Here is a 24,261-nt window from a genome sequence, read left to right on the forward strand (position 1 = left end):
CCTCTGATCTAACATCAATCAAGCCACTGAGGAAAACATCATAGGGGATGGTGGGCAGACAAAACAGGAAAAACTTGGGAACCTAAATGACCTTTAACATTCTTCTTAGCCTCTTTCCAGAGTGAAATAAAAGGTCTTTGTAAGCCACTAAATAGTGAGGATTTGTTTATAAAGTTAGTTTGGTCTTACCCTAATATATATTTACCTAAACATTCTTGGGATTAATCTTTGTAGCCAGATGAGTCAAATTTTTATTCCTTCTCACTCTATAAAAACATTTGTATTGGGTTGCCACTAGAGTATAACAGTCAACTTACCTTGCATGCTGTTGACCCAGATTTGATCTCTGGCATCCCATGTGGTTCCTAAGCTCCACCAAGAGTAATTAATTACTGAGTCCTGATACAGGAGTAAGCTGTGAGTACTGCTGGGTGTGATTAAAAAAATTTTTTTTTAATTTAGACTCCATCATTTCAAAGTTGTTGACAATAGGTTTAAGGCATTCAGAATTCTCATCACCCCATGTTTCATTCTTCCACCAATGACCCTAGGTTTCTTTCCACCCCTACCAAAACTGACTGGCAGGCACATTTTAAGTTTAATGATTGTAGTTTGGGTCCCAGTGCTTTGGCTGTTGTGATTTCTATATATCCAAATATCTTGCCTCTGTGCCCTCAAAAGCCAGGGCCTCTGAGCCTTGCCCCTGTGTTATGTCCAGACCTCCTCTTGTTTCCCCATCCATTTCTCTCCTCCCTTAGCATTTTTGTGTCTGTAATCTAGAACCAGTGTTTTGCCCGCATTTGATTTACTCCTTTCAACTCTTATGACTTACACACACATGCATGTATAGTACATGATTTTTTCTGTTTCAAATGCAGCCATCAGGAATGAGGAATAGCTACCAACCTGCTTTTCTAAATGTAGTAACTGGGGCTAGAACAATAAATAGTACAGCATTTAAGGCATTGGCCTTGTAAGCCCCAAAGCCAGAGCCACAACATATGGTCTCCCAAGCCATCCAGAAGAAATTCCTAAGTGCAGATTCAAAAACAAGCCCTGAACACCATTGGGTGTGGCACACACACCCCAAAAAATCTTAGAAATTTAAAATCAATTTTCTAAGAACCTATATCTACACTAAGTAGTTTACCTGTTTGGGGCTACTCTTGGTGATACTGGGGGTAAAACTCTGGTCTCCCACCCAGTTGTCCATTTTCCACCATAAATAGAAAGGCAAAACTGACAGTATAAAGACCCTTACCAGCCTTTTAATTTTTCTCTATTTAAAGAAAATGTATCACATTGTTGACCATAATACATTTGTTTCTAGATAAGTGAGAGCAAAGTTACTTAAAAAAGAATATAAAGAAGGAGCCAGAGAGATAACACAGAGGTAGAGCATTTGCCTTACACGCTGCTGACCCAGGACCAATGGTGGTTCGATTTCCAGCATCCCATATGGTCCCCCATGCCAGCAGGGGCGATTTCTGAGTGCAGAACCAGGAGTAACCTCTGAGTGTCACCAAGTGTGACCAAAAAAATATTTTTTCTATATAAAGAAAAAGTTTTTTTTTAAAAAAAAAAAAAAAGAAAAATTAAAGAGTACAGAAGCAAACACCTTTGTGAAAATGATTGTAGCCCCAATTATTCAATGGCATTAATACAATGGCAGAAGGTTTAATACGTTCTTGTTGTTAGCTGTTCATTCTGTTAAATTGGTTTGTTTCTATAGGGATGACAGCATCAAGCAAATAAAATTGTCCAGAAGTTCAAAGCATTGTTACTGATACTGTAGCTTTTAGGGGCTGTTGTCAGCTGCCAGACTTCCCAGAAGAAGAAAGATGGTATTGGGGGTTGGGGGTGGGAGGTTGTCTGCACTTGCTCCAAAAAGCCCTTGTGACATCAACCCAAATGTGAAATTTGGTCAGATTGGTATCTCTGAAGGGGATCGTAGAGGGCTCATGAGGCAGGACCAACAGAAAAATGGTGATTCAGATGATGGAGACAGGAGGCATGGCTTTGGCAGGGTGAGGGGCTTGGCCCACCTCTTCTCCCATGATGGTCAGCCTTCTGCTTCATGACTTCTATCCAGCCTATTAAATGAGATGTACATATAATAGATGAGAGTACATTATTTTACTTAATTCCACTTTGTTCTGAGCCCCTGATTACCAATGCAAGCTTGCAAACAACTATTTTAGGTGAGCACTGGGTTTTGAACTCTGGATCTCACACCCAAGGCATTGTCACTGTAGACCTCTGAAGTATATCCCTAGAACTATTTTTTGTTTGTTTGTTTTTGGGCCACATCCAGCAGCGCTCAGGGGTTACTCCTGGCTCTGTGCTCAGAAATCATTTCTGGCAGGTTCAGAGGACCATATGGAATGTCAGGGATTGAACCCAGGTCCAACCCAGGGTCATCTGCATGCAAGGCAAATGCCCTACTGCTGTGCTATCTCTCCAACTCCAGTAAAGTGAGAATGTACTAATAGGTCAGTTTAACTGTTTAGCATACTTTAATTCACAACTTAGCATATGGGTTAAATATTTGTCTTGTGAATTTGATGATGAAAAAAATCACAGTTTTTGAATTAAATTTTATTTTCTATAAAGCAGAGGATCAACATAGCTTTGCAAGATAATATCATGATATAACTCTTTTGGAGGGCCCAATCTATTATATGAAGCCACAGCCCCACCACTTGCTTATACAGTATAAAGCAAATCAATTTTAATGCATACAGTGGTGACTGCAACATTAAAATAAATAAAATGTTTTATGGGCCAAGAGATATTTTTTTTTTTTGGTTTTTGGGGCCACACTCGTTTGATACTCAGGGGTTACTCCTGGCTAAGCGCTCAGAAATTGCCCCTGGCTTGGGGGGACCATATCGGATGCCGGGGGATCGAACCACGGTCCTTCCTTGGCTAGCGCTTGCAAGGCAAACACCTTAACTCTAGCGCCACCTCGCCGGCCCCCAAGAGATATTCTTAACTCTCTTAGGGTTTAAATACATTTTAATAGGCTCCAAACACATTTTTGTATTTTCTGGATTGACAAAAGCAATGTATTTACTGAGATTGACAAAAGCAATGATAGAATAAAAGCAAATTATTCTTTAAAGAGGAGAGGTGCTAGAGATTGTGTTTTGGGGTCTGGTTGTGTATCGGGGTCATGCCAGGCTATGCTTGGTAGGGACTATGCTGTACCAGGGATTGAACAAAGGCCTCCTCATATGCTCCAGCCCATTGAGCTATCTTATTACTAGAGATTTTAGAATTAATGTATATTGGGCAAACTATCATAAAAATGAGTCGGGAAAATTTTAAAGACTTTGCCAATGACTCTGTTATTTAGATAAGTAATGAAAACAAACCTAGGCTCATAAGCCCAACTCTAACATCTGAAATTTAAAGTACATCAAATTTCAAATACATCAAAGCTCTAAGGATGTTTAATCAAGTGAAAGAGCATAACTATGTTAATGTAGATAATCAAAATTCCAATATTTTTCTTTTTTCCTTTTTTTCCTCCAAAATTCCATTTTATTTTATTGAAACCATTGTGATCTACAAAGTCTTTCATAGTTGAATTGCAGCTATATAGGGCCATTCCCACCACCAGTGTCGACCTCCCTCCACCAATGACCCCAGAGTACATCCTATATTACCACCTTCCTCCCCGCCCCCCCCCAGCCTGCCTGTATAGCAGTCCCATTTAAGTGTACATTGTTAAAGTTTAGGACTCTTGATACCATTGTTGTTGACTTTGGCTTGGATATTTAGTTATGTCCTTTTTTTTTTTTTAATCCACCAATGCACCTGAGACTACTTTACCACTGGCCCCCATGCTTTCTTTTTCTTCTTAATTTTATAGAAAAATGCAGAAATATGAGGTAAAAAAATAATCCATGCCCAAGGTTCTATAAAAAGGCAGAAACCCCTATGTAAAAGATAGAAAGGGGAAAAATGTAAAAAGAATAGAAAACAAATAAAGGGGTTGTGTAGGAGGGGTTTTGTTTGTTTCTGTTCCTTTGGATAAGCACAGCAAAAGTTGTGAAAAAAAACTTTGGCCTCATTGAAGTAGTCAGCAGTTGAGAACAGTGCCAAGACTAGGCCTTCCTAGACACTGCAAGAGGGTTCACACTCCACTCAGGAAGGGCAGTATCCTGGGAGGATGTAAACACAGTTCCCTGAGTCCTCCACCTGATATTCCAGCCCACTAGACATGGGCATCCCTGTCTACCTGTCCATAATATCCATAATATCACACACACACACACACACACACACACACACACACACACACACAAAGAAGAAGAAAGTAAATTGTATAATGTAGTAATAACATTCTTATAGGAACATTCACATTGGCCAAAGCAAAGAAATGCAGATTTTTTTCTTATAATGTTCTGCTAAGTAGGCCAACTAGAATTAGTAGGCACAAATCTATGCAGAAGTCAAATAAAGGTAATTTGTTCTTGATTTATTAATTCTGAATCATGTGTTTTAATATTTAAGCCATTAAAAAGAAAACTTTGCCCTAAAATCCTTAAAAACAGAGAGACCCTACCCATGAAGCATCCTGCCAATAGACCAACTACAAGTTTGGGGCATACTAAGTTGTCTACCCCCAAAGTCTTTTTTCATGGTTCCAGTAAAAGTTCTTCTCAATCATGGTTGTCACAGTCAGGTTTCTGTAATTAGAGATCTTGGTTTTTGCACAGATCCTATGTTGAAGTCAGGGTGTCACAGAGAGTCAGTCTTATGGTCTTACCTCACCATTAGGTGTCAATGCAGGGAACTCTGCCCTGAAAGCAAGTTGCTATTGTTTCCAAGTCATCAGGGTGTCATATGAACCCACTCTGTAGCCAGGGCAACATTAGAGCATACCCTGGTAGAAGTCCGATTCTTGGTGCTGGTGCTGAAAACCATGCTTGTTCCATAGATGGGATTCAAGGGTTAGGGGTGAATGGCCAATGTCCAATTGACTGAAGCCTCAGTCAAGTCTATGACAAATGTTCAGGGTAAAAGGCCCCACTGCAATATAAAATTCATGAGTTTCTATCTGTATTAGATAAGAACTTCTGGGGCCAGAGAGATAGCATGGAGGTAAAGCATTTGCCTTTCATGCAGAAGGTCATTGGTTCAGATCCTGGTATCCCATATGGTCCCCTGAGCCTGCCAGGAGCGATTTCTGAGCCTGGAGTCAGAAGTAACTCCTGAGCACTGCCGGGTGTGACCCAAAAACCAAAAAAGAAAAAAAAATAAGAACTTCTTTCCATATGTAATATATACCCCATTTTAATGTGCCTATGCAAAAAGGCACAATGCCACATGATACTACTGGTGCATAAATGGGGTAAAAATAACAAGTTAAACAATCCCTCTAACCTCCAACCTGCTTCTACATGAACTCAGAATCCAAGAGAAACTTATTTACTAGAATTTTCTACTAAACATCTAAAAAGGGGCTGGGGAATACTACCTCTACATAAGGAAATACACAGTCAGAATTATACCTATTAAGTAAATACATCTAAAGAAATATACAAAGAAAATACACATATTCTCGTTAAATCTTTTTTTGTTTTTGTTTTTTTTTTTGGTTTTTGGGCCACACCCAGCATTGCTCAGGGGTTACTCCTGGCTGTCTGCTCAGAAGTAGCTCCTGGCAGGCACGGGGGACCATATGGGACACCAGGATTCGAACCAACCACCTTTGGTCCTGGATGGGCTGCTTGCAAGGCAAACACCGCTGTGCTATCTCTCCGGGCCCCTCGTTAAATCTTTTGAAGTAGTCTGGGGCGGATATAAAATCTGGAGCACAGCTTCAGCCTGCGACATGGTCTCCTTGAGCTGTAGGTTTCTCAAAAACGAATCTAGTAGTGAGCAACAGTCCACAGTGAAGGGAGGTGGCCGCCAAGAGCAAATCAGCAGCAGCAATGGTGGCAGCTTCTTCTTGGGCTGTATCAGCATGGACTGGGAATCTGTCTTTTCACTTTGGAAGCTGGTTGGGATGGGGAAAATGTTCCGGTTCCTAAGGGGTTAAGAACTGAGGGCAAAAAGGGTTAAATAGGAAGAAATAACATATCAGGAGTGAGAGAGTAAAGAGACAGAAAAGGATTTGTAAATTGGTAAGTGGGGGAGGAAGGTTATATATAACAGGGGTAAGGACTATAAACAACATAGACATATGTACACCACAGAGGGACATTAGACAGGCATAGAGGTGGCCAACACACACACACACACACACACACACACACAGAGGATCGATTTATAGGTTGCATTTGAACAGCTGACCCATGTGGAATGGGTCACAACACTTAAAAAATATAAAGCCTACAAGTCAGATGGAAAGGTTTTCCGGCAAAACATCATTGGTAGGGTAAACTTTACTGAAGTAAGGCTTCTTGCAAACCTCTACCAGGGAAGACCCTACCACTGCCCTAGCACCAACTAACTCCAAAAAGGGTTCTTTTAACACCCGGTCGACTTAGCAACAGCAGCAACCTGTTTTCGAGGCAGAGCTCTCCGATTTGCCCTCTAATGGTGAAGTGAATCATCCTGACTTCGATGTAGGATATACACAGAAACCAGGATCTTTAACTACAGAAACCTGACACCACAACAGTGATTGTGCCGGTGGTTCAAAAAATTTTACTGGGACCACAGAAAATGACTCAGGGTTTGGACAACATAGCCCAGAGTTGGTCTTCTGCCAGAATACTTCAGGGGTAAGGGCTCCCTGTATTTAGGCCAAGGCTTTTCCTTTCTATTTCTCCCATATTTTGCTGGACCTATGCAAACAACAATTGCCACTCACACATCTTTTTTACTGTATTTCTTTAATTCTATTCTTAAAAAAAAAAAAAAGACGAGCTTACTAAACTTTCTGCTATTGCTTTAATGAGTTTTTTGGTGATGCAATAATTTTCACAAAAATACTTGCTACTGAACTTTTTTCTTCTTTCCTTTCTCTTTCATTTTCTTAGTTTTTCTTTGTATTTTCTATTTTTTAATAACTTCTTTTGGTCATTTTGAAACAAATGTATTATGATCAGTTATGTCAACTATGTGATGCATTTTATTTAAATAAATTTTAAAAATGAATTTAAAAAGGCTTCCTGGGTTAGATTGTGTACAGAGCATTCTTTTTTTTTTTTTTTTTTTTGTAGTTTTTGGGTCACACGCGGCAGTGCTCAGGGGTTATTCCTGGCTCCAGGCTCAGAAATTGCTCCTGACAGGCACGGGGGGCCATATGGGGTGCCGGGATTCCAACCGATGACCTCCTGCATGAAAGGCAAACGCCTTACCTCCATGCTATCTCTCCAGCCCCAGAGCATTCTTTTTTAAAATAATATATTTAAGCCCCATGAATACAAACATAATTACAACAATCATAATTTCCAAGTCTAGAAAAGTAAGCAATATGATAATGAACACTGTGAAAGGAACACTGTAATAGTAAACTTGCTTGAATTGAAAATAAAATTGCAATAACATGATGAATGAGCACTGTAGCAAGAGTCTATGGCATGAAGTTGCCTATTCCAATATTATCAGTGGAAAACATTATGTCATATTAGCAGGCATACTCAAATGGAAAATGAATAAATTAGAATATTTGTCACCTATATTAATGAGTACTATCCTTTGAGTCTAATATAGCACTCCAATGTGAAACTATGGTGACCAACATATCTCTAAGAACCACTGTGAACAAAAAGATCAAGGAATTAGGGAGCTGGGAGAGATAGCACAGCAGCGTTTGCCTTGCAAGCATTCGATCCAGGACCTAAGGTGGTTGGTTTGAATCCCGGTGTCCCATATGGTCCCCCGTGCCTGCCAGGAGCGATTTCTGAGCAGACAGCCAGGAGTAACACCTGAGCACCGCCGGGTGTGGCCCCAAAAAAACAAAACAAAAAAAAATCAAGGAATTAGTATATAGATGTTAAAATTAAGACCCAAAATATTGAACACTGTAGTGGGAGTCCCTGTGTTCCAAATGCATTCTGCACCTTTTTCTGTGAATAAAATCATTAGAACATTATTTTAGACATCTATAAAGAGCAGTCGATTGGACTCCTGCTCAACCAAAAGAGCAGTATCCATTGCTGAAGGTTTCTGAAGTATAGAAGAGAAATAAGCTTTTGTGTTTCTCCTCTTTCACTCAGTTTCTTCTCTTCTCCTCCTCTGGGACCAGTGATGTTCAAGACAACTACCATTTAGACCATTGTGTTTCTTCGTGCAGTTATTCTAAATACCACATATAAGTAGCATCACTCTGTATTTATTCTTCTTCTAGTTTATTCATTTAATATAATATCTTCCATTTCCATCATGTCTCAGCAAATTGAATGTGGCATCACTCCTTAGAGCTATGCAGTATTCCATTGTATATATGTATCAGATCTTCATGATCCACTCATCTGTTGTTGGACATCTAGGTTGACTTCAAGTCTTAGCTATTGTACCAAGCACTGCAATGAATAATGGTGTGCATACATTCTTTTTTTTTTTTTTTTTTGTGGTTTTTGGGTCACACCCGGCAGTGCTCAGGGGTTATTTCTGGCTCCACGCTCAGAAATTGCTCCTGGCAGGCACAGAGGACCACATGGGGCGCCGGGATTCGAACTGATGACCTCCTGCATGAAAGGCAAACGCCTTACCTCCATGCTATCTCTCCGGCCCGCATACATTCTTTTGAATGAATATTTTTCTGTCCTGGGACTAGATACCCAGCTTAATTTTGAATTTTACTGAGAACCCTATACTGTTTTCCATAGGGTTTGGGCCAGGCAGGATTCCCACCAGCAGTGGATGAGAGATAATATCTCATTGTTGTCTTGATTTGGATTTCCCTAATGATAAGTGATGATGAAAGTGATGATGAACATTTTTTCATGTGTATGTTGGACATCTGTTGGTCTTTCTCAGAGAAGTGCCTTTTCATTTCCTCTCCCCATTTTTTGATGTGATTTTTGGGTTTTGTGGAGTTAACTTTTGTGAGTTCTTCGTATATCTTAGATATCAAACCTGTATCTGATGTGTCAAGTGCAACAATCTTTTCCCATTTCATTAGTTGCCTTCTAATCTTAGCCCATATTTCTTTTGCCAGACAGAAACTTATTAGTTTGATGTAGTCCCATCTATTTAGGCTTGATGTTATTGCTCTTGCCATTGACATTCTATCATCAAAGACTTCTTGGAGGTCTAAGTCTATGTTTTCCTCAATGAACTTTAAGGATTTGAGTCTAATCTCAAAGTCTTTAATCCACTTTGAATGGACTTTTGTGAGATATGGATCAATCGTTCATTTCTTACAAGTGATTATTCAATTGTTCCAACATTATTTGTTGAAGAGTCTGTCTTGTGTTCCATTTTAAATTCTTGGCTCCTTTGTCAAAGATTAGTTTACCATATGCTTAGAGGTTTGTCACTGGATATTCTATTCTGACCCATTGATCTGAAAATCTGTCTTTGTTTGAATACCATGTTATGTTGGTCACTTTGTGGTAGAGATCCAAATTAGATAATTATATGCCTCCCAGTTTCTTGTTTTCCAATATTAATGTGCTTGTCCTAAGTCTTTTATGGTTCCACATGAACTTTACAATTGATTGTTCTAACTCCTTGAAAAATGTGGTCTGAATTTGAATAGGGATTGCATTGAATCTATATAGTAGTTTAGGTAAGATGGTCATTTTGATATTTATTCTTCCAAACCCAAGCATTAAAAGTTCTTTCATTTCCTTAGTCTTCTTCAACTTATTTCTGATTTTTTTTTGGTTTTTGTTTTGTTTTGTTTTGTTTCTTTGATTTGAAGTCTCTTACCTCTTTTCTTTTTTTTTTTGTGGTTATTGGGTCATACCTGGCAGTGCTCAGGGGTTCCTCCTGGCTCTACGCTTAGAAATCACTCCTGGCAGACTTGGGGGACCATATGGGATGCTAGAATTTAAACCACCATCCTTCTGCGTCTAAGGCAAATGCTCTACCGCTGTGCTATCTCTCCGGCCCGAAGTATATCTTCTTTAGAGGATATTTTTCCTTTTTCTTTTCTTTTTTTTAAATATGGAACGATTCACGAATTTGCATGTCATCCTTGCGCAGGGGCCATGCTAATCTTCTCTGTATCGTTCCAATTTTAGTATATGTGCTGCCGAAGCGAGCACTAGAGGATATTTTTCTAAACAAGCAAGGTTTTCTAAGTATGATAAAAAAAAATGTTGCAAACTGGGGCCGGAGAGATAGCATGGAGGTAAGGTGTTTGACTTGCATGCAAAAGGACTGTGGTTCAAATCCCGTCATCCCATATGGTCCCCTGAGCCTGCCAGGGGCAATTTCTGAGCATAGAGCCAGGAGGAACCCCTGAGCACTGCTGGGTGTGACCCAAAACCCAAAAACAAACAAACAAACCAAAAAAAAAAAAAAACGTTGCAAACTAGCTGGAGAGATAGCACAGTAGTAGAGCGTTTGCCTGGGGTGCAACCAATCCAGGAGGGAAGGTAGTTTGAACCTCGGCATTCCATATGCTCCCCCGTGCCTGCTAGGAGTGATTTCTCAACATAGAGCCAGGAGTAAGCCCAGAGCACTATTAGGTGTGACCAAAACAAACAAACAAAAAATTAAAACTAGTTCATTGGTTTGTTCAGCTGTGTTTTGAGCTGTATATTTTCTAAGAGAATCTGCCTGGAACTATATGATATAAATGGAAATGTCTTCAACTAGCATGGCCAGGTACTTTGGGAAAGGAGTGTCGATAGGAGGGAACAGAGGTTCCCTGTTTCCACCCAGATATAGACCTGAACTGGCTGTAGGAGACAAACAATCAGGACGTCATTTTATACTTATGAATAATATTCCTTTTTGTTTGTTATTGTTGTTTGTTTGTTTTTGGTTTTGGGCCACACTTGGTGGCACTCAGGGGTTACTTCTGGCTCTGCACTCAGAAATTGCTCCTGACAAGCTCGGTGGACCAAATGGGATGCCAGAAATTGAACCCAGGTCTGTCCTGGGTCTGCCACATGCAAGGCAAACACTTTACCACTGTGCCATTTCTCCGGCCTTATGAGTAATATTCTTTTTTTTTTTTTCTTCTTCTGGTTTTTGGGTCACACCCGGCAGCGCTCAGGGGTTCCTCCTGGCTCCACACTCAGAAATCGCTCCTGGCAGGCTCAGGGGACCATATGGGATGCCAGATTCAAACCACCATCCTTTTGCATGAAAGGTAAATGCCCTACCTCCATGCTATCTCTCCGGCCCCTTTATGAGTAATATTCTATTGCCTCTAGCAGGACTTGAAATTTAGCAGATTTTTGAAGTTTCTTTTTATAATTTTTTTAATTTGGGAGGTAGGGTTACTCCTGGCTTTGCTGTCAGGAATCACTCTTGGCGATGCTTGGAGGACCATATGGGATGCCAAGGAAAGAACTGGAATCAGACATATGCAAGGTAAATGCCATTTATAGCTCCTGCTCCTGACAGAAGTTTCTTTAAGGGGACGGAATGATGCTCAGTAGTAGGGCATTTGTCTTATACGCGACTGGCCCAGGACAGACCTCAGTTCAACCCCAGGCATCCCATATGATCCCCCAAGCCAGGAGCAATTTCTGAGCGCATAGCCAGGAGTAATCCCTGAGAGTCATCGGATGTGGCCCCCCAAAACAAAACAAAACAAACAAAAAGTTTCTTTAAGTGATTTTGATCTTACTATAAGACCAATATAATATACTGTATTTTTTGTACCATAAGACACACTTCGCCCCCCCTTATGGATGAATGCCGCCTGGAGCTGAAGTCTGAGGGCATTGGAGGAGAGCATCTAAAAACTTTGTGCGTTTTATGATCAGGTGTGTCTTATAGAGTGAAAAATATGGGAATTCCATATATGTTTGGTTTTGTTCTCTATACCTACTGAAAAGAAAAAGAACTGAAAAGGTGACAAATTGATTTTGTGTGGGAGGCTACACCTACTCCTGGCTCTGAGCTCAGGGATTACTATTGGTGGACTCAGGAACATCTAGGGTGCTGGGGATTGAACTTAGGTCAGCTACATACAAGGCAAGAACTCTACCCCCTATTCTGTTGCTTCAGTCCCAAATGTCAAATTGAGCCAAAGATATTCTGATAGTTCTTCGGCGACCTTTTTTTTATTATTTTTGACTAAATGTCTAAAGAAGTTTTTGGACTTTTAGAGAGAGAATAGTATAGAGAAAATTCACTTAATTTTAATAGATTAAATCTAGGGGCCTGGAATGATAATACAGGGAGTAAAGTGCTTGCTTTTCTTGTATGCATCAAGAAAATTTGCTCTTAGGTTGTCTCCTAAGAATCATCTATTTATTTCCAAAATGGAATGGAAATCTCAGGCTTAATTTTTTTTCTTTTTTGGTTTTTGGGCCACACCTGGTGACACTCAGGGGTTACTCCTGGCTCTGTGGTCAGAAATTGCTCCTGATTTGGGGGACCATATGAGACACTGGGGGATGGAATTACGGTCCGTCCCAAGTTAGCACATGTAAGGCAGATGCCCTACCACTTGCGCCACCACTCTGGCCCCTCAAGCTTAATTTTCAATTTTTTCTTCACCACTCAAATTTAGTCACTGATATTGAACATTGAGAAATGTTTTAAATCTCTCTTTTCCATTTCTTCTGCTTTTGTTTAGTTTAGGCTCTTTCACTTGAGCTATCCAAACACCTGGTCTCCATTCTTTTTTTTTTTTTTTTTTTTTGTGGTTTTTGGGTCACACCCGGCAGTGCTCAGGGGGTTTTCCTGGCTCCATGCTCAGAAATTGCTCCTGGCAGGCACGGGTAACCATATGGGACGCTGGGATTCGAACCGATGACCTTCTGCATGAAAGGTAAACGCCTTACCTCCATGCTATCTCTCCGGCTCCTCCATTCTTAATCTTCTGGGATTAATTAATCTCTCAGTACCACATTGTGCCCGTCTTTGGAAAAATTTTGATACCACCACAGCTTGCTTTTGCCTATCAAAACATGTCCAAGAGGACTGGAGCAGTAGTACAGTGGGTAAAGCATTTGTCTTGTTTTCAACGTTTTTGGAAAATATTTTCACTCCTTTTAAATAAATTATTGAATTAAAAATGTTTTCAACATTTTTCAAAGAACAATTGAGGGGAAAAAGCCTCTATGGTAAAACATGAAGAAGTTTTTGTTGTTGTTTGTTTGTTTTCCCCTAAAGCTCTTTCTCTAAAAAGCATTATGGCCCCACATGCAGGGAATTCAAGTTACCGCTAGAGGGTGCCAGTCACTTGCACAATGATTTATGTGCCCACGCTTCCCCTTACCCAAAAGAAAAAAAAAAAAATTAAAGTTTAATGTTTTTTTTTAAATCCTTAGTAAATATTTCCTCTTTCTTGTGATTTTTAGTGACATAAACATAAAGCCAGAGATAATCTATTATGTATGCACACTTGTACTTTTTCTCAGCTTAAACATAGTCTCTGTTCATGCAGGTAAAAATGACTGGTTCAAAATTACATTTTTCTCAGCTTTTTTTTGGCTGTCTATGCCATGGGGTGTGGTGTGTCTACTTTCCCTCCTTGGAATGACTACTTACATTGACTGATTTTAAATTGGTCGGTTTTCCCTTTTTCTTTTTTTGTGTTTCACTTTTAAAATAACTCTTTCCTTTATACATTCCCTAGCACTTTTTCCATCTTCATATTTTTTTCTGTGAATTTTTGTTTTGTTTTGTTTTGGGGCCACACCCAGCTGTGCTCAGGGGTTACTCCTGGCTCTTCACTCAGAAATCACTCCTGGCAGGCTCCGGAGACAATATGGGATTGAACCCTGGTCCATCCTGGGTTGTCTGAAAAGCAAACACCCTATTGCTGTGCTATTACTCTGGCCCCCTTCTTTTTTTTTCCAGGGGAGAATGTGAAAGCAGCCCCCCACTATCACAAATTATGCAGTTGAGTTTCTCACATTTAGGGAAATCGCAGGAGTCAGCACTCGGGTATAATGGGGTGTAATGGGGGAACCTCATTCTGGGGAAACCACCTTTGTGATTATGGTATCTCCCCTGCCAGATGAGTAGCATATTTATTTTTTAAATGTTTTACTCCTAGGGCCAGAGAGATGATACAATGGCAAAGCCTGGCCTGCAGGCACAGCCCTGGTTTGAAGAGCACAGACTGAGAAGAGGTCTCTGAGGCAGGTATAGGCCCAAAACAAAAGTTTTTACTCTGAAGAAGCACTTCAAAAAATGAGAAGGTCATACTCTGCACAGTGCTATAGAGTTAAGGCCCTAGAATCAGATGAAATCCAGGCCTGCTTGCTTGATATGGCCCTCTTGATGGCTGGGTCTTCAAGAGCAGGTGGGTAGAATCTTTTCTGATCTTTCTAGGATTATATTTACAAGGAGACCAAAGAAACACAGTTTCTGGAGCATCAGGAAATGCCACAGTAATGCAGATTTCAGCTTAACAGAATAAAATCTATTTTTACTAGCAGAGGTTAAAAAAACAACAACAACAACAGATGGAGCCAGAGAGATGGCACAGTGGTAGGGCATTTGCCTTGCACGCAGCCAATCTAGCATGGACCTGAATTTGATTCCCACCATCCCATATGGTCCCCTGGGCCTGCAAGGAGCAATTTCTGGGCATAGGGCCAGGAGTAACCCCTAAGCACTGCTGGGTATAGCCCAAAAACCAAACCAAACAAAACAAAACCCAGAGTATATATTCAAGCAAATATGTGTTGCCACATTGATGAGAGTAAAAATACAATAAGACATGGCCAGAGAGATAATAAGCAGTGTTTGCCTTACATCCAGCTAACCTGGGCTCAATCTCTGGCATTGCATCTGGTACCCCCAAACACTTCGAGAAATTATTCCTGAGTGCAGAACCAGGAGTAAACCCTGAACATAGCTGAGTATGGCATCCAAACAAAAAATAGATATATACTAAAAACATATTCATTTTTGAAATAAGTCAAAAATGTTTGGTGGGGCTGTATAGTCGCATATTGTAACACCCTCAAAGTCTCTTTAAAGCATATTTGTCTTTATGATTTATTTTTCATTTTTTTTTTTTTTTTCGTTTTTGGGCCACACCCGGCGGTGCTCAGAGGTTACTCCTGGCTGTCTGCTCAGAAATAGCTCCTGGCAGGAACGGGGGACCATATGGGACACCGGGATTCGAACCAACCACCTTTGGTCCTGGATCGGCTGCTTACAAGGCAAACGCCGCTGTGCTATCTCTCCGGGCCCATCATCTTTTTTTTTAATTTTTTAAATTTTATTTTTAATTATAAGAACAAAGATGCAAAGAAAGAGGACAAGGTAAAGTTACAGTGGAAGGACAGTCACCCATAACATAATTCTCAGAAGAAGTCCCCTTGCTGATATCTTAACTTTGAACTTTCAGCCAAAGAACATTAAGATAAATAAAACAGAATCCATGTACAATTACTTTGTCCCTCAAGTCCCCAGATTGTAACACATTATAATATTTCTTAACAGCACACAAGGCAATCCAAAGCCATAAAACTTATGTAACTCCTTAAACATTAGAGGCATAGTATTTTTTACATTTCCATGTACATACATATTAGCTTAAGTTAACCTCAAATTTTAAGTGGTTTTTTTTTTTTTAAGGATTAGAGTCAAAGGAGCAAGTAAAAACGGTGTTAGAGTGGCAATTGTTGTTTGCATAGGCCCACCAAAATATGAGGGGCATGGAAAGGAATAACCTTGGCCTAAATACAAAGAGACCCTACCCTCATCTTTGAGATATTTAAACTATGTTGAAGCCTCTTCTATTTCAGCCTATAATCCTTTGGGGTTTAGAAGCTCCTTGCATTTATAGTTATTTGGGATATTTGTTTGTTTGTTTGTTTTGGTTTTTGTGTCACACCCAGCTGCACTCAGGAGTTACTCCTGGCTCTATGCTCAGAAATTACTTCTGGCAGGCTTGGGGGATCATATGGGATGCTGGGATTCGAACCACCATCCTGCTGCATGCAAGGCAAATGCCCTACCTCCATGCTATCTCTCCAGCCACAACAATTATTTGGGTTTTTTTTTTTTTTTTTGGGCCACACCCGGTAACGCTCAGGGGTTACTCCTGGCTATGCGCTCAGAAGTTGCTCCTGGCTTGGGGGACCATATGGGACGCCGGGGGATCGAACCGCGGTCTGTTCAAGGCCAGCGCAGGCAAGGCAGGCACCTTACCTCTTGCGCCACCGCCCGGCCCCCAATTATTTGTTTTTTTTGTTTTGTTTTGTTTTTTTGGTTTTTGGGCCACACCCAGTAACGCTCAGGGTTACTCCTGGCTATGTGCTCAGAAGTTGCTCCTAGCTTGGGGACCATATGGGACACCGGGGGATCGAACCGTGGTCCGTCCAAGGCTAGCGCAGGCAAGGCAGGCACCTTACCTTTAGCGCCACCGCCCGGCCCCCAATTATTTGTTTTTTAAAAAGCATTGTTATGGAGTTGGAGAGATAGTACAGTGGGTAAGGTGTTTACCTTGCACGTCACCAACCTAGGTTTGACTCCTGGCATGTCATATGATCCCCCAAGCACCAATAGGAGTAATTCATGAATGCAGAGCCAGAAGTAACTGCTGAGCATCACTGGTTGTGTCCTAAATAAAAAAAAAAGCAATGTTGTGCATTTATTATGTGTCAAGTACCATTTTATGTATGTCCTAAAAATACAAAGATGAAAGGATAAATCTTATTCTTGAAAAATTAATATAGTGAGAAAGAAAGTCTTATAAATTATAGTCATTTCCTAAATTACCTTCTGCAAGAATTATTTTTTAGTATTTTGTATTCTTTGAAATAAATTTAGTAGCTCCCTTTATTTGTAAATTCAAATAGTTTACAAATAAGCCACATCTTTGGGATGTAAGGTTTTCACAAATATGTAGTCCTCCCTTTCCTTTTTGGGGGTAGGATTTGGGTCACACCCAGCAGTGCTCAGGAGTTACTCTTGGCTCTACACTCAGAAATCACTCCTGGCAGGCTCAAGAGACCATATGGGATGCCGGGATTCGAACCACCCACCATCCTTCTGCATGCCAAGCAAACACTCTACCTCCAGGCTATCTCTCCAGCCCAAATCCTCCCTTTCTGATTCTGATCTTCAATCTCTTGCTCACATTTCAATGCCTCCAACATTAAAGGCTCTATTCTAGCGAGATACAGAAATATGATGGAAGAACCTCTGCCTGCTTATTTTTGAAGGAGTGTTGGAGATTGGAGCACATAGTCTCTGTGCTCCTGACAGTGCTTGGGCAACCATGTGAGGCACCGGAAATTGAACTGGGGTGCCTTGTACAAGACTTTACCCATATAGTTTCTCTCTGGCCCTAGTGTGTAAGAGTTGTTGTTGTTGTTGTTTTTTTCACATATGCCTTTAACCTCTAATTCATCATTTTTCATTCTCAACAGGTGATCTCACCTTGTACTTTATTGAAAGAACAAAAGCCATTAGCAAGAATGGCCTCATCTCATCATGGAATCTAGCTCACTAAAGTGTAAGTCTACAGCCTCTCTACTTGGGGTTCTGGATCCTCTTTGAGGATTTCACTGCTTCCATTATCTGTACTTCTCTCTATTATGCCCTAGCATAATCCTTAGGTAATCTTTTCCTTTGCATCTTCTCCAGCTTCTGCCCTGCATCTAAGTGTCCTTTTGCAATGAAACTCTTAAAAATTCTCTGTGCCCACTTTGCTTGCTTTATCTTGCTCTATGTACTCATAGGTTCAATACATTTGCTGAAATGGCCTTCATCTGATCTGTCACTGGTATCTTTCCCTGCCAAATATAACTTCCAGTCCTCTCTTATGCTATATCCCTACATCATTTCCTTCCACTGAAAATGTTCTGTTGCTGCCTTCCATTGTGCTCACAATTTGCTCCTATATCATTTAGTTTCTTCTGAGCTACCTCTTTCTTGACCCTTCTTGTAAATGGTTGTTGGTTGTTACTTTAGGCCACATATGGTGATGCTCAGGGCTTATTCCTGGACCTGACCTCAAAAATTACTCCTGGTGGTGCTCGTGGTGCTGGGCATCCAACTGGGTTTGCATGCAAGACAAGAACCTTAACCTCTGTACTATTTATCTCTCTGTTCATAAATAAAATTTTAAAAAGGAAACCACAGAGGTGAGAGCAATTGCACAACAGGCTTACCTTGCAGGTGGCCAACCCAGGTTCAATCCACAGCATCTAGTGTAGTACTAAGCCTGCCAGTAGTAATTTCTTTTTATTTTTTTGGTTTTTGGGCCACACCCAGCGTTGCTCAGTCAGGGGTTACTCCTGGCTGTCTGCTCAGAAATCGCTCCTGGCAGGCACGGGGGACCATATGGGACACCGGGATTCGAACCAACCACCTTAGGTCCTAGATCGGCTGCTTGCAAGGCAAACACCGCTGTACTATCTCTCCGGGCCCCGCCAGTAGTAATTTCTGAGTGAAGAGCCAGGAGTAACCCTTGAGCACCCCTGGGTGTGGTTCCTCCAAAAGGAAATCACATCACTTCCTCTTTTTTTTTTTTTTTAGTTTTGGGTCACACCCGGCGGTGCTCAGGGGTTACTCCTGGCTGTCTGCTCAGAAATAGCTCCTGGCAGGCACGGGGGACCATATGGGACACCGGGATTCGAACCAACCACCTTTGGTCCTGGATGGGCTGCTTGCAAGGCAAACACCGCTGTGCTGTCTCTTCGGGCCCCCATGTTTTGTTCTTTCAAGAATGGAATTATAAAGTTTAGACTCTTCATCAGTGCTTTTGCAATTATTTATTGTTGGTATAAGCATCTTTTTTATTGTTCACATTCCATCACTGCACTTTGACCATCATGAAAGTTTTAAGAGCCTTCCCCACTGTCTTATGTCACTTCCAATCCACCCCATGCAGACCTCATTCCCTTTGTGACCTTACACTATGATTTAAATCTCTCTGTCTGTGCTGACTGCATTTTGAGATATTATATTTAAAAATAGAATTTTTGGAAGGCACATTGGGTTAAATAAATAAACATTTGTTGAATTCTAAGATGAATTAAAAGTAGTTTAGAGGGGAAAGAACAGAATAGATGAGATAGCAAGGCGTATGCTTTTGTTAGTTTAAGAAGACACTAACAAACAAACAAAAAGACACTAACAGAAGGCAAGTTTTTAACTGTGAAAACTCTTTGACATATAAACATATGTAGATTTAATTGTGGATTCATTTTTAAAGTGAAGTTTTCATTCTTTATTTATTTTAACTTTTTGTTTGGGGGCTATACCTGAAAGTGCTCAAGGTGTGCTTTTTGTTTTTGGTGCCAGGGATTGAACCCAGGACCTCGAATATACAACACAAACTTGCTAACATCAAGCCATACCTCTAGCCCTTCAATTAAACACTTAGGATGAGATGATACAGTAATTATGACCTAACATAACATATAGATACTTACTGCGTTTGTTGCTTCTTAGGTGCTGTGGACATTTATTTGGTATTCCCAGAGTCCCAACCCCTATCCTGAGAAAGGTTCCCACAAACTGTGATTCTCATGAAATCTGGCAGCTCTTAGACACATAGCTCCTGAGGTCCTGGGCCCTCCTGATGTTCTACCTTGTCTCCCTGCTCACCCCGCTGGATGCTACCTACACCCCCTCACTGTTGTTTTGGAATTGATTCAGAAATAACAGTACTAGTTTTGGGATATTTTTCTCTGAGATGTTCTGTATGCTATAAACTTTGGAAAATTTTTTGTTTTATGTTTTTGCTTTTTGGGCCACACCCTGTGACGCTCAGGGGTTACTCCTGGCTATGCTCTCAGAAATCGCTCCTGGCTTGGGGACCATATGGGACGTAGGGGATCGAACAGAGGTCCATCCTGGGTCAGCCGCATGCAAGGCAAACAGCCTGCCTATTCTCCTAGGGCTGGGTTTCCTGAACCACATGTGGTTGTAGATGAGCATCTTGTTTAAAGTGCACTATGCTTTTTTTTTTTTTTTTTTACGAAATAATATTTTTATTTAAGCACCATGATTACAAAAATGATTGTAGTTAAGTTTCAGTCATAAAAAGATCACACTCCTTCACCAGTGCAACACTCCCACCACCAATGCCCTCCCCCACCTCCTGCCTGTATTTGAGAAAGGCATTCTACCTCTCTCATTGTCATGATAGTTGTTAGTATAGTTATTTCTCTAAATGCACTCACCACTTTGTGGTTAGAGTCATATCATGAGTTGGTCCTTCCAGCCTTCATCTCTATTGTCTCTGGGCATTATTACACTAATTCTTTAATTGTTTTTAAAAACCCATAGAGGAGTGAGATTATTCTGTGTCTGTCTCCCTCTGACTTATTTCACTCAGCACAATAATTTTCATGTACATCTATATATAGGAAAATTTCATGACTTTATCTCTCCTGATGACTGCATAATATTCCATTGTGTATATGTACCACAGTTTGTTTAGCCATTCATCTGTTGAAGGGCATCTTGGTTTTTTCCAGAGTCTGGCTATTGTAAATAGTGCGGCAATAAATATAGGTGTGAGGAAGGCATTTTGCATTGTGCGTGTGCGCGTGTGTGTGTGTGTGTGTGTGTGTGTGTGTGTGTGTGTGTTCCTAGAGTATATCCCTAGGATTGGTATAGCTGGATCATATGGGAACTGAATTTTCTATTTTTTTTTTTTGGGAGGAATCTCCATATTGTTTTCCATAAAGGCTGGACTAGACAGCATTCCCATCAGCAGTGAATTAGAGTTCCTTTCTCTCCACATCCCCACCAGCAGTGATTGTTCTTGTTCTTTGTAATGTGTGCCTGTCTCTGTGGAGTGAGATGGTACCTCATTGTTGTGTAGATTTGCATCTCCCTGATGATTAGTGATGTGGAGCATTTTTTCATGTGCCTTTTGGCCATTTGTATTTCTTCTTTGAGAAAGTGTTTATTTCTTCTCCCCATTTTTTGATGGTGTCTACTATGCTTTTATTTTTGTTGTTGTTGTTTTACTGGCCTCCTGAGTTCCGAGCCTTGCTAAATCCTGGGTAGTTTTTATACTAGTTTTAGTTCATTCAGAATTTATCAGAGAAGGAAGGCCTTGTTACTATCGCCATTGAAGCCCTTTGATATGGTCTTTATCTCCTTCAAAGGAGATGTGCCCCATATGCTGGTCTGTGGTTTGAGCTGTCTTAGTTTGGTTCTTGTAGTTGTTGACTCCAGGCTCTCCTCGTTCTCCTTAAAGCTGCAACTTATTTTTTCCATGCAACTAGGTTCATTTCTAGATGTTATCTTTTATAGCTTATTTTTGCTGGAAACAAATACATTGAACTGGGGCTGGAGAGATAGCATGGAGGTAAGGCGTTTGCCTTTTATGCAGCAGGTCATCAGTTCAAATCCGGCTTCCCATATGGTCCCCCGTGCCTGCCAGGAGCAATTTCTGAGCATGGAGCCAGGAATTTCCCCTGAGCACTGCCGGGTGTGACCCAAAAAAACCACAAAAAATAGCAAAACAAATACATTGAACTACTATCCTGCCTATTACACAGCAATAGAACAAATATTTATGTCCCCCCCAAAAAGTTTTCACCTAACTCTCAAGAAGATGGCATTAGGAAGCACTGAATTTAGGGGGTGATTTGGTCATGAGAGTCCTATCCTAGAGAATGAAATTAGTACTTTTATGAAATGACATCCTGATCCTCTCAGCAGCTCAAGTTACCATGATGAGACAGCTGCCTTCACAGGACTCGGCACACACCCATCTGCTGTGTCCTTCATTTGGACTTCCTAAACTTTCTTCCTCTGATTTACTCCACTGAACATGATGTTCAAGCTCCATCCATATTATCACATATGTCAAGATTCCATCTTTTTTTTTTCGGAGGTGGGGAAAGAACACACCCACAGTACTTGGGGATTACTCCTAATGACTTCTAGGAGGGCTTGAGGGGCCATATAAAATGGCACAGATCAAACCAAGGTTGGCTGCATGCAACACAAGCATCCTACCCACTCTACTATTGATCCAGCAATGGGTTTATGAGTTGCACATATCTTCTCCACTTAGTCGGTTGCTTTTTGTTGTGATGATGATTTATTTCACTGTGAAAGAACCTTAGTGTGATGTAACCCCATTTGTTAATTTTGCTCTTATTGCTCTGTGAGTGGAAGACAACACACGAAGACAGTTCTAAGCCTGATATTGGAGGGCTTACTGCCTGTGTTTTCAACCCTCTATTGGAGATGGGGTTTAAATACACCTCACGGTACTCAGGAATCACTCCTGGTAGAGCTCAAAGGACCGTGTATGGTGACAGAGTGTGAACCTGAAAGGCAAATACCTTAACCTCCATATTATATTACTAACTCCTATTAATTTAAGTCTTTTATTCATTTTTAATTAATTTTCTTCTTAGGTAAATAATGGTGTCACAATGGAAGGTCCTGCAGCTCCAAAAAAAAAAAAAGAACAAAGTTATGCAATTTGCCACACATGGATAAAACCAGATGACTAGTTGAATGAAGTCAATCAGGATACGTATAGAATGATCTCTCTCATATGTGTGACTTAAAGATATAAAGCAAGGTAGCAATAAAAGCTCAGAGGCGGGCCCGGAGAGATAGCACAGCGGCGTTTGCCTTGCAAGCAGCCGATCCAGGACCAAAAGGTGGTTGGTTCGAATCTCGGTGTCCCATATGGTTCCCCGTGCCTGCCAGGAGCTATTTCTGAGCAGACAGCCAGGAGTGACCCCTGAGCACTGCCAGGTGTGCCCCCCCCCCAAAAAAAAAAAAGCTCAGAGGCACTATAATGAGATCCACACAACTGAGCTTTGGGGAGGGGTTGAAATGTTGGCATTGGGGTCCTTGGGGGAAAAATATGTTTGGTGTTGGAAATATGTACACAAAATCCATTATAAATAGTATTGGAAATCATTGTACCTCAACTAATAAAAAATAAGTTAGTAAAATAAATAAATCTGGGCCAGAGAGATAGTATAGCTGTTAAGGCACTTGCTGACAAATAGATATCTGGCTAACCTGGATTCAGTCCCCAACAATTCACATGGTTCCCTGAACTCTGCCAGGTATGATTCCTAAGTGCAAAGCCAGAAGTAAGATCTGAACACTGTTTCATATGTTATAAAATCAGAATAATTTAGTAAGTACATAAGCAATGGTGTAAAATTAGCAGTCAAGTTTCTTTTTTTTTGGGGGGGCACACCAGTTTGATGCTCAGGGGTTATTCCTGGCTAAGCGCTCAGAAATCGCCCCTGGCTTGGGGGGACCATATGGGATGCCAGGGGATCGAACCGTGATTCTTCCTTGGCTAGTGCTTGCAAGGCAGACACCTTACCTCTAGCGCCACCTCACCGGCCCCGCGGTCAAGTTTCTTTCTTTTGTTAGTTGTTAAGCAGTTTTCCAAACACCATTTTTAAAAATAAATTTTAATTAACTCATCATGAGATACAGTTACAAAATTGTTCACGATTGGGTTTCAATTATACAATGTCCAACACCCATCCCTTCACCAGTTGACATTTGACATGTTGACATGTCCCCAGTTGACATGTCCCCAGTTTCCCTCCTCTTCTCCCCCTTGCCTAGATCTATGGCAGACGTTTTGTGTCTCTCTCTTTTTCTTTCTTTTTTTTCTTTTAGACACTGTGGCTGACAATATTGTTACTGAAGGGGTATCATGCAAATACTTTTTACCTCCTTTCAGTACCCAGTCCTTGCCCAGAGTGATTATTTCCAACTATTTTTGTCATAATGGTCTCTTCTCTATCCTTACTGTATTTCCCTGTTTTTTTTTGTTGTTGTTTGTTTGTTTTTGTTTTTGGGTCACACCTGGCAGCGCTCAGGGGTTACTCCTGGCTCTCTGCTCAGAAATGGCTCCTGGCATGCTCAGGGAACCATATGGGATGCCGGGATTCTAACCACCGACCTTCTGCATGAAAGGCAAACACCTTACTTCCATGCTATCTCTCTGGCCCTGATTTCCTTGTTCTTTGTAGCAAGCTTCCTTCTGTGAATCAGTTCTCCTGGTCCTTGTATTGTCTTTGGGTATATTAAGATACTATCTTTTTCATTTGTTTGTTTATTTTGAGTTTTTTGTTTTTTGTTTTTTGTTTTGGATCACACTGGGCAGTGCTCAGGGCTCTATGCTCAGAAATCCTCCTGGCAGGCTCAGGGGACCATATGGGATGCCGGAATTCAAACCACCGTCTTCTGCATGCAAGGCAAATGCCTTACCTCCATGCTATCTCTTCAGCCCCA

General features: G+C 40.9%; 1 protein-coding gene and 2 non-coding genes across 3 annotated transcripts in view; 1 reads left to right on the plus strand and 2 right to left on the minus strand.

Moving 5' to 3' along the window:
* The window catches only part of CCDC18 (coiled-coil domain containing 18), a 100,467-nt gene extending 86,025 nt beyond the window's left edge, over positions 1–14,442 (plus strand). Inside the window, 4 exon segments of the mRNA XM_049772563.1 lie at positions 1,929–2,027; positions 6,504–6,581; positions 12,942–13,040; positions 14,380–14,442. Coding sequence (XP_049628520.1) covers positions 1,929–2,027; positions 6,504–6,581; positions 12,942–13,040; positions 14,380–14,442 — 339 coding nt within the window.
* LOC126008337 (U6 spliceosomal RNA) lies at positions 10,072–10,178 on the minus strand. Its single transcript, XR_007495672.1, has one exon. It is a non-coding gene; the product is annotated as a U6 spliceosomal RNA (small nuclear RNA).
* LOC126008109 (U1 spliceosomal RNA) lies at positions 13,900–14,070 on the minus strand. The gene has a single exon (XR_007495510.1). It is a non-coding gene; the product is annotated as a U1 spliceosomal RNA (small nuclear RNA).
* Positions 14,443–24,261: the final 9,819 nt, after the last annotated feature.

The sequence above is a fragment of the Suncus etruscus genome, chromosome 4, assembly GCF_024139225.1.
Source record: "Suncus etruscus isolate mSunEtr1 chromosome 4, mSunEtr1.pri.cur, whole genome shotgun sequence".
NCBI classification, from domain to species: Eukaryota; Metazoa; Chordata; class Mammalia; order Eulipotyphla; family Soricidae; genus Suncus; species Suncus etruscus.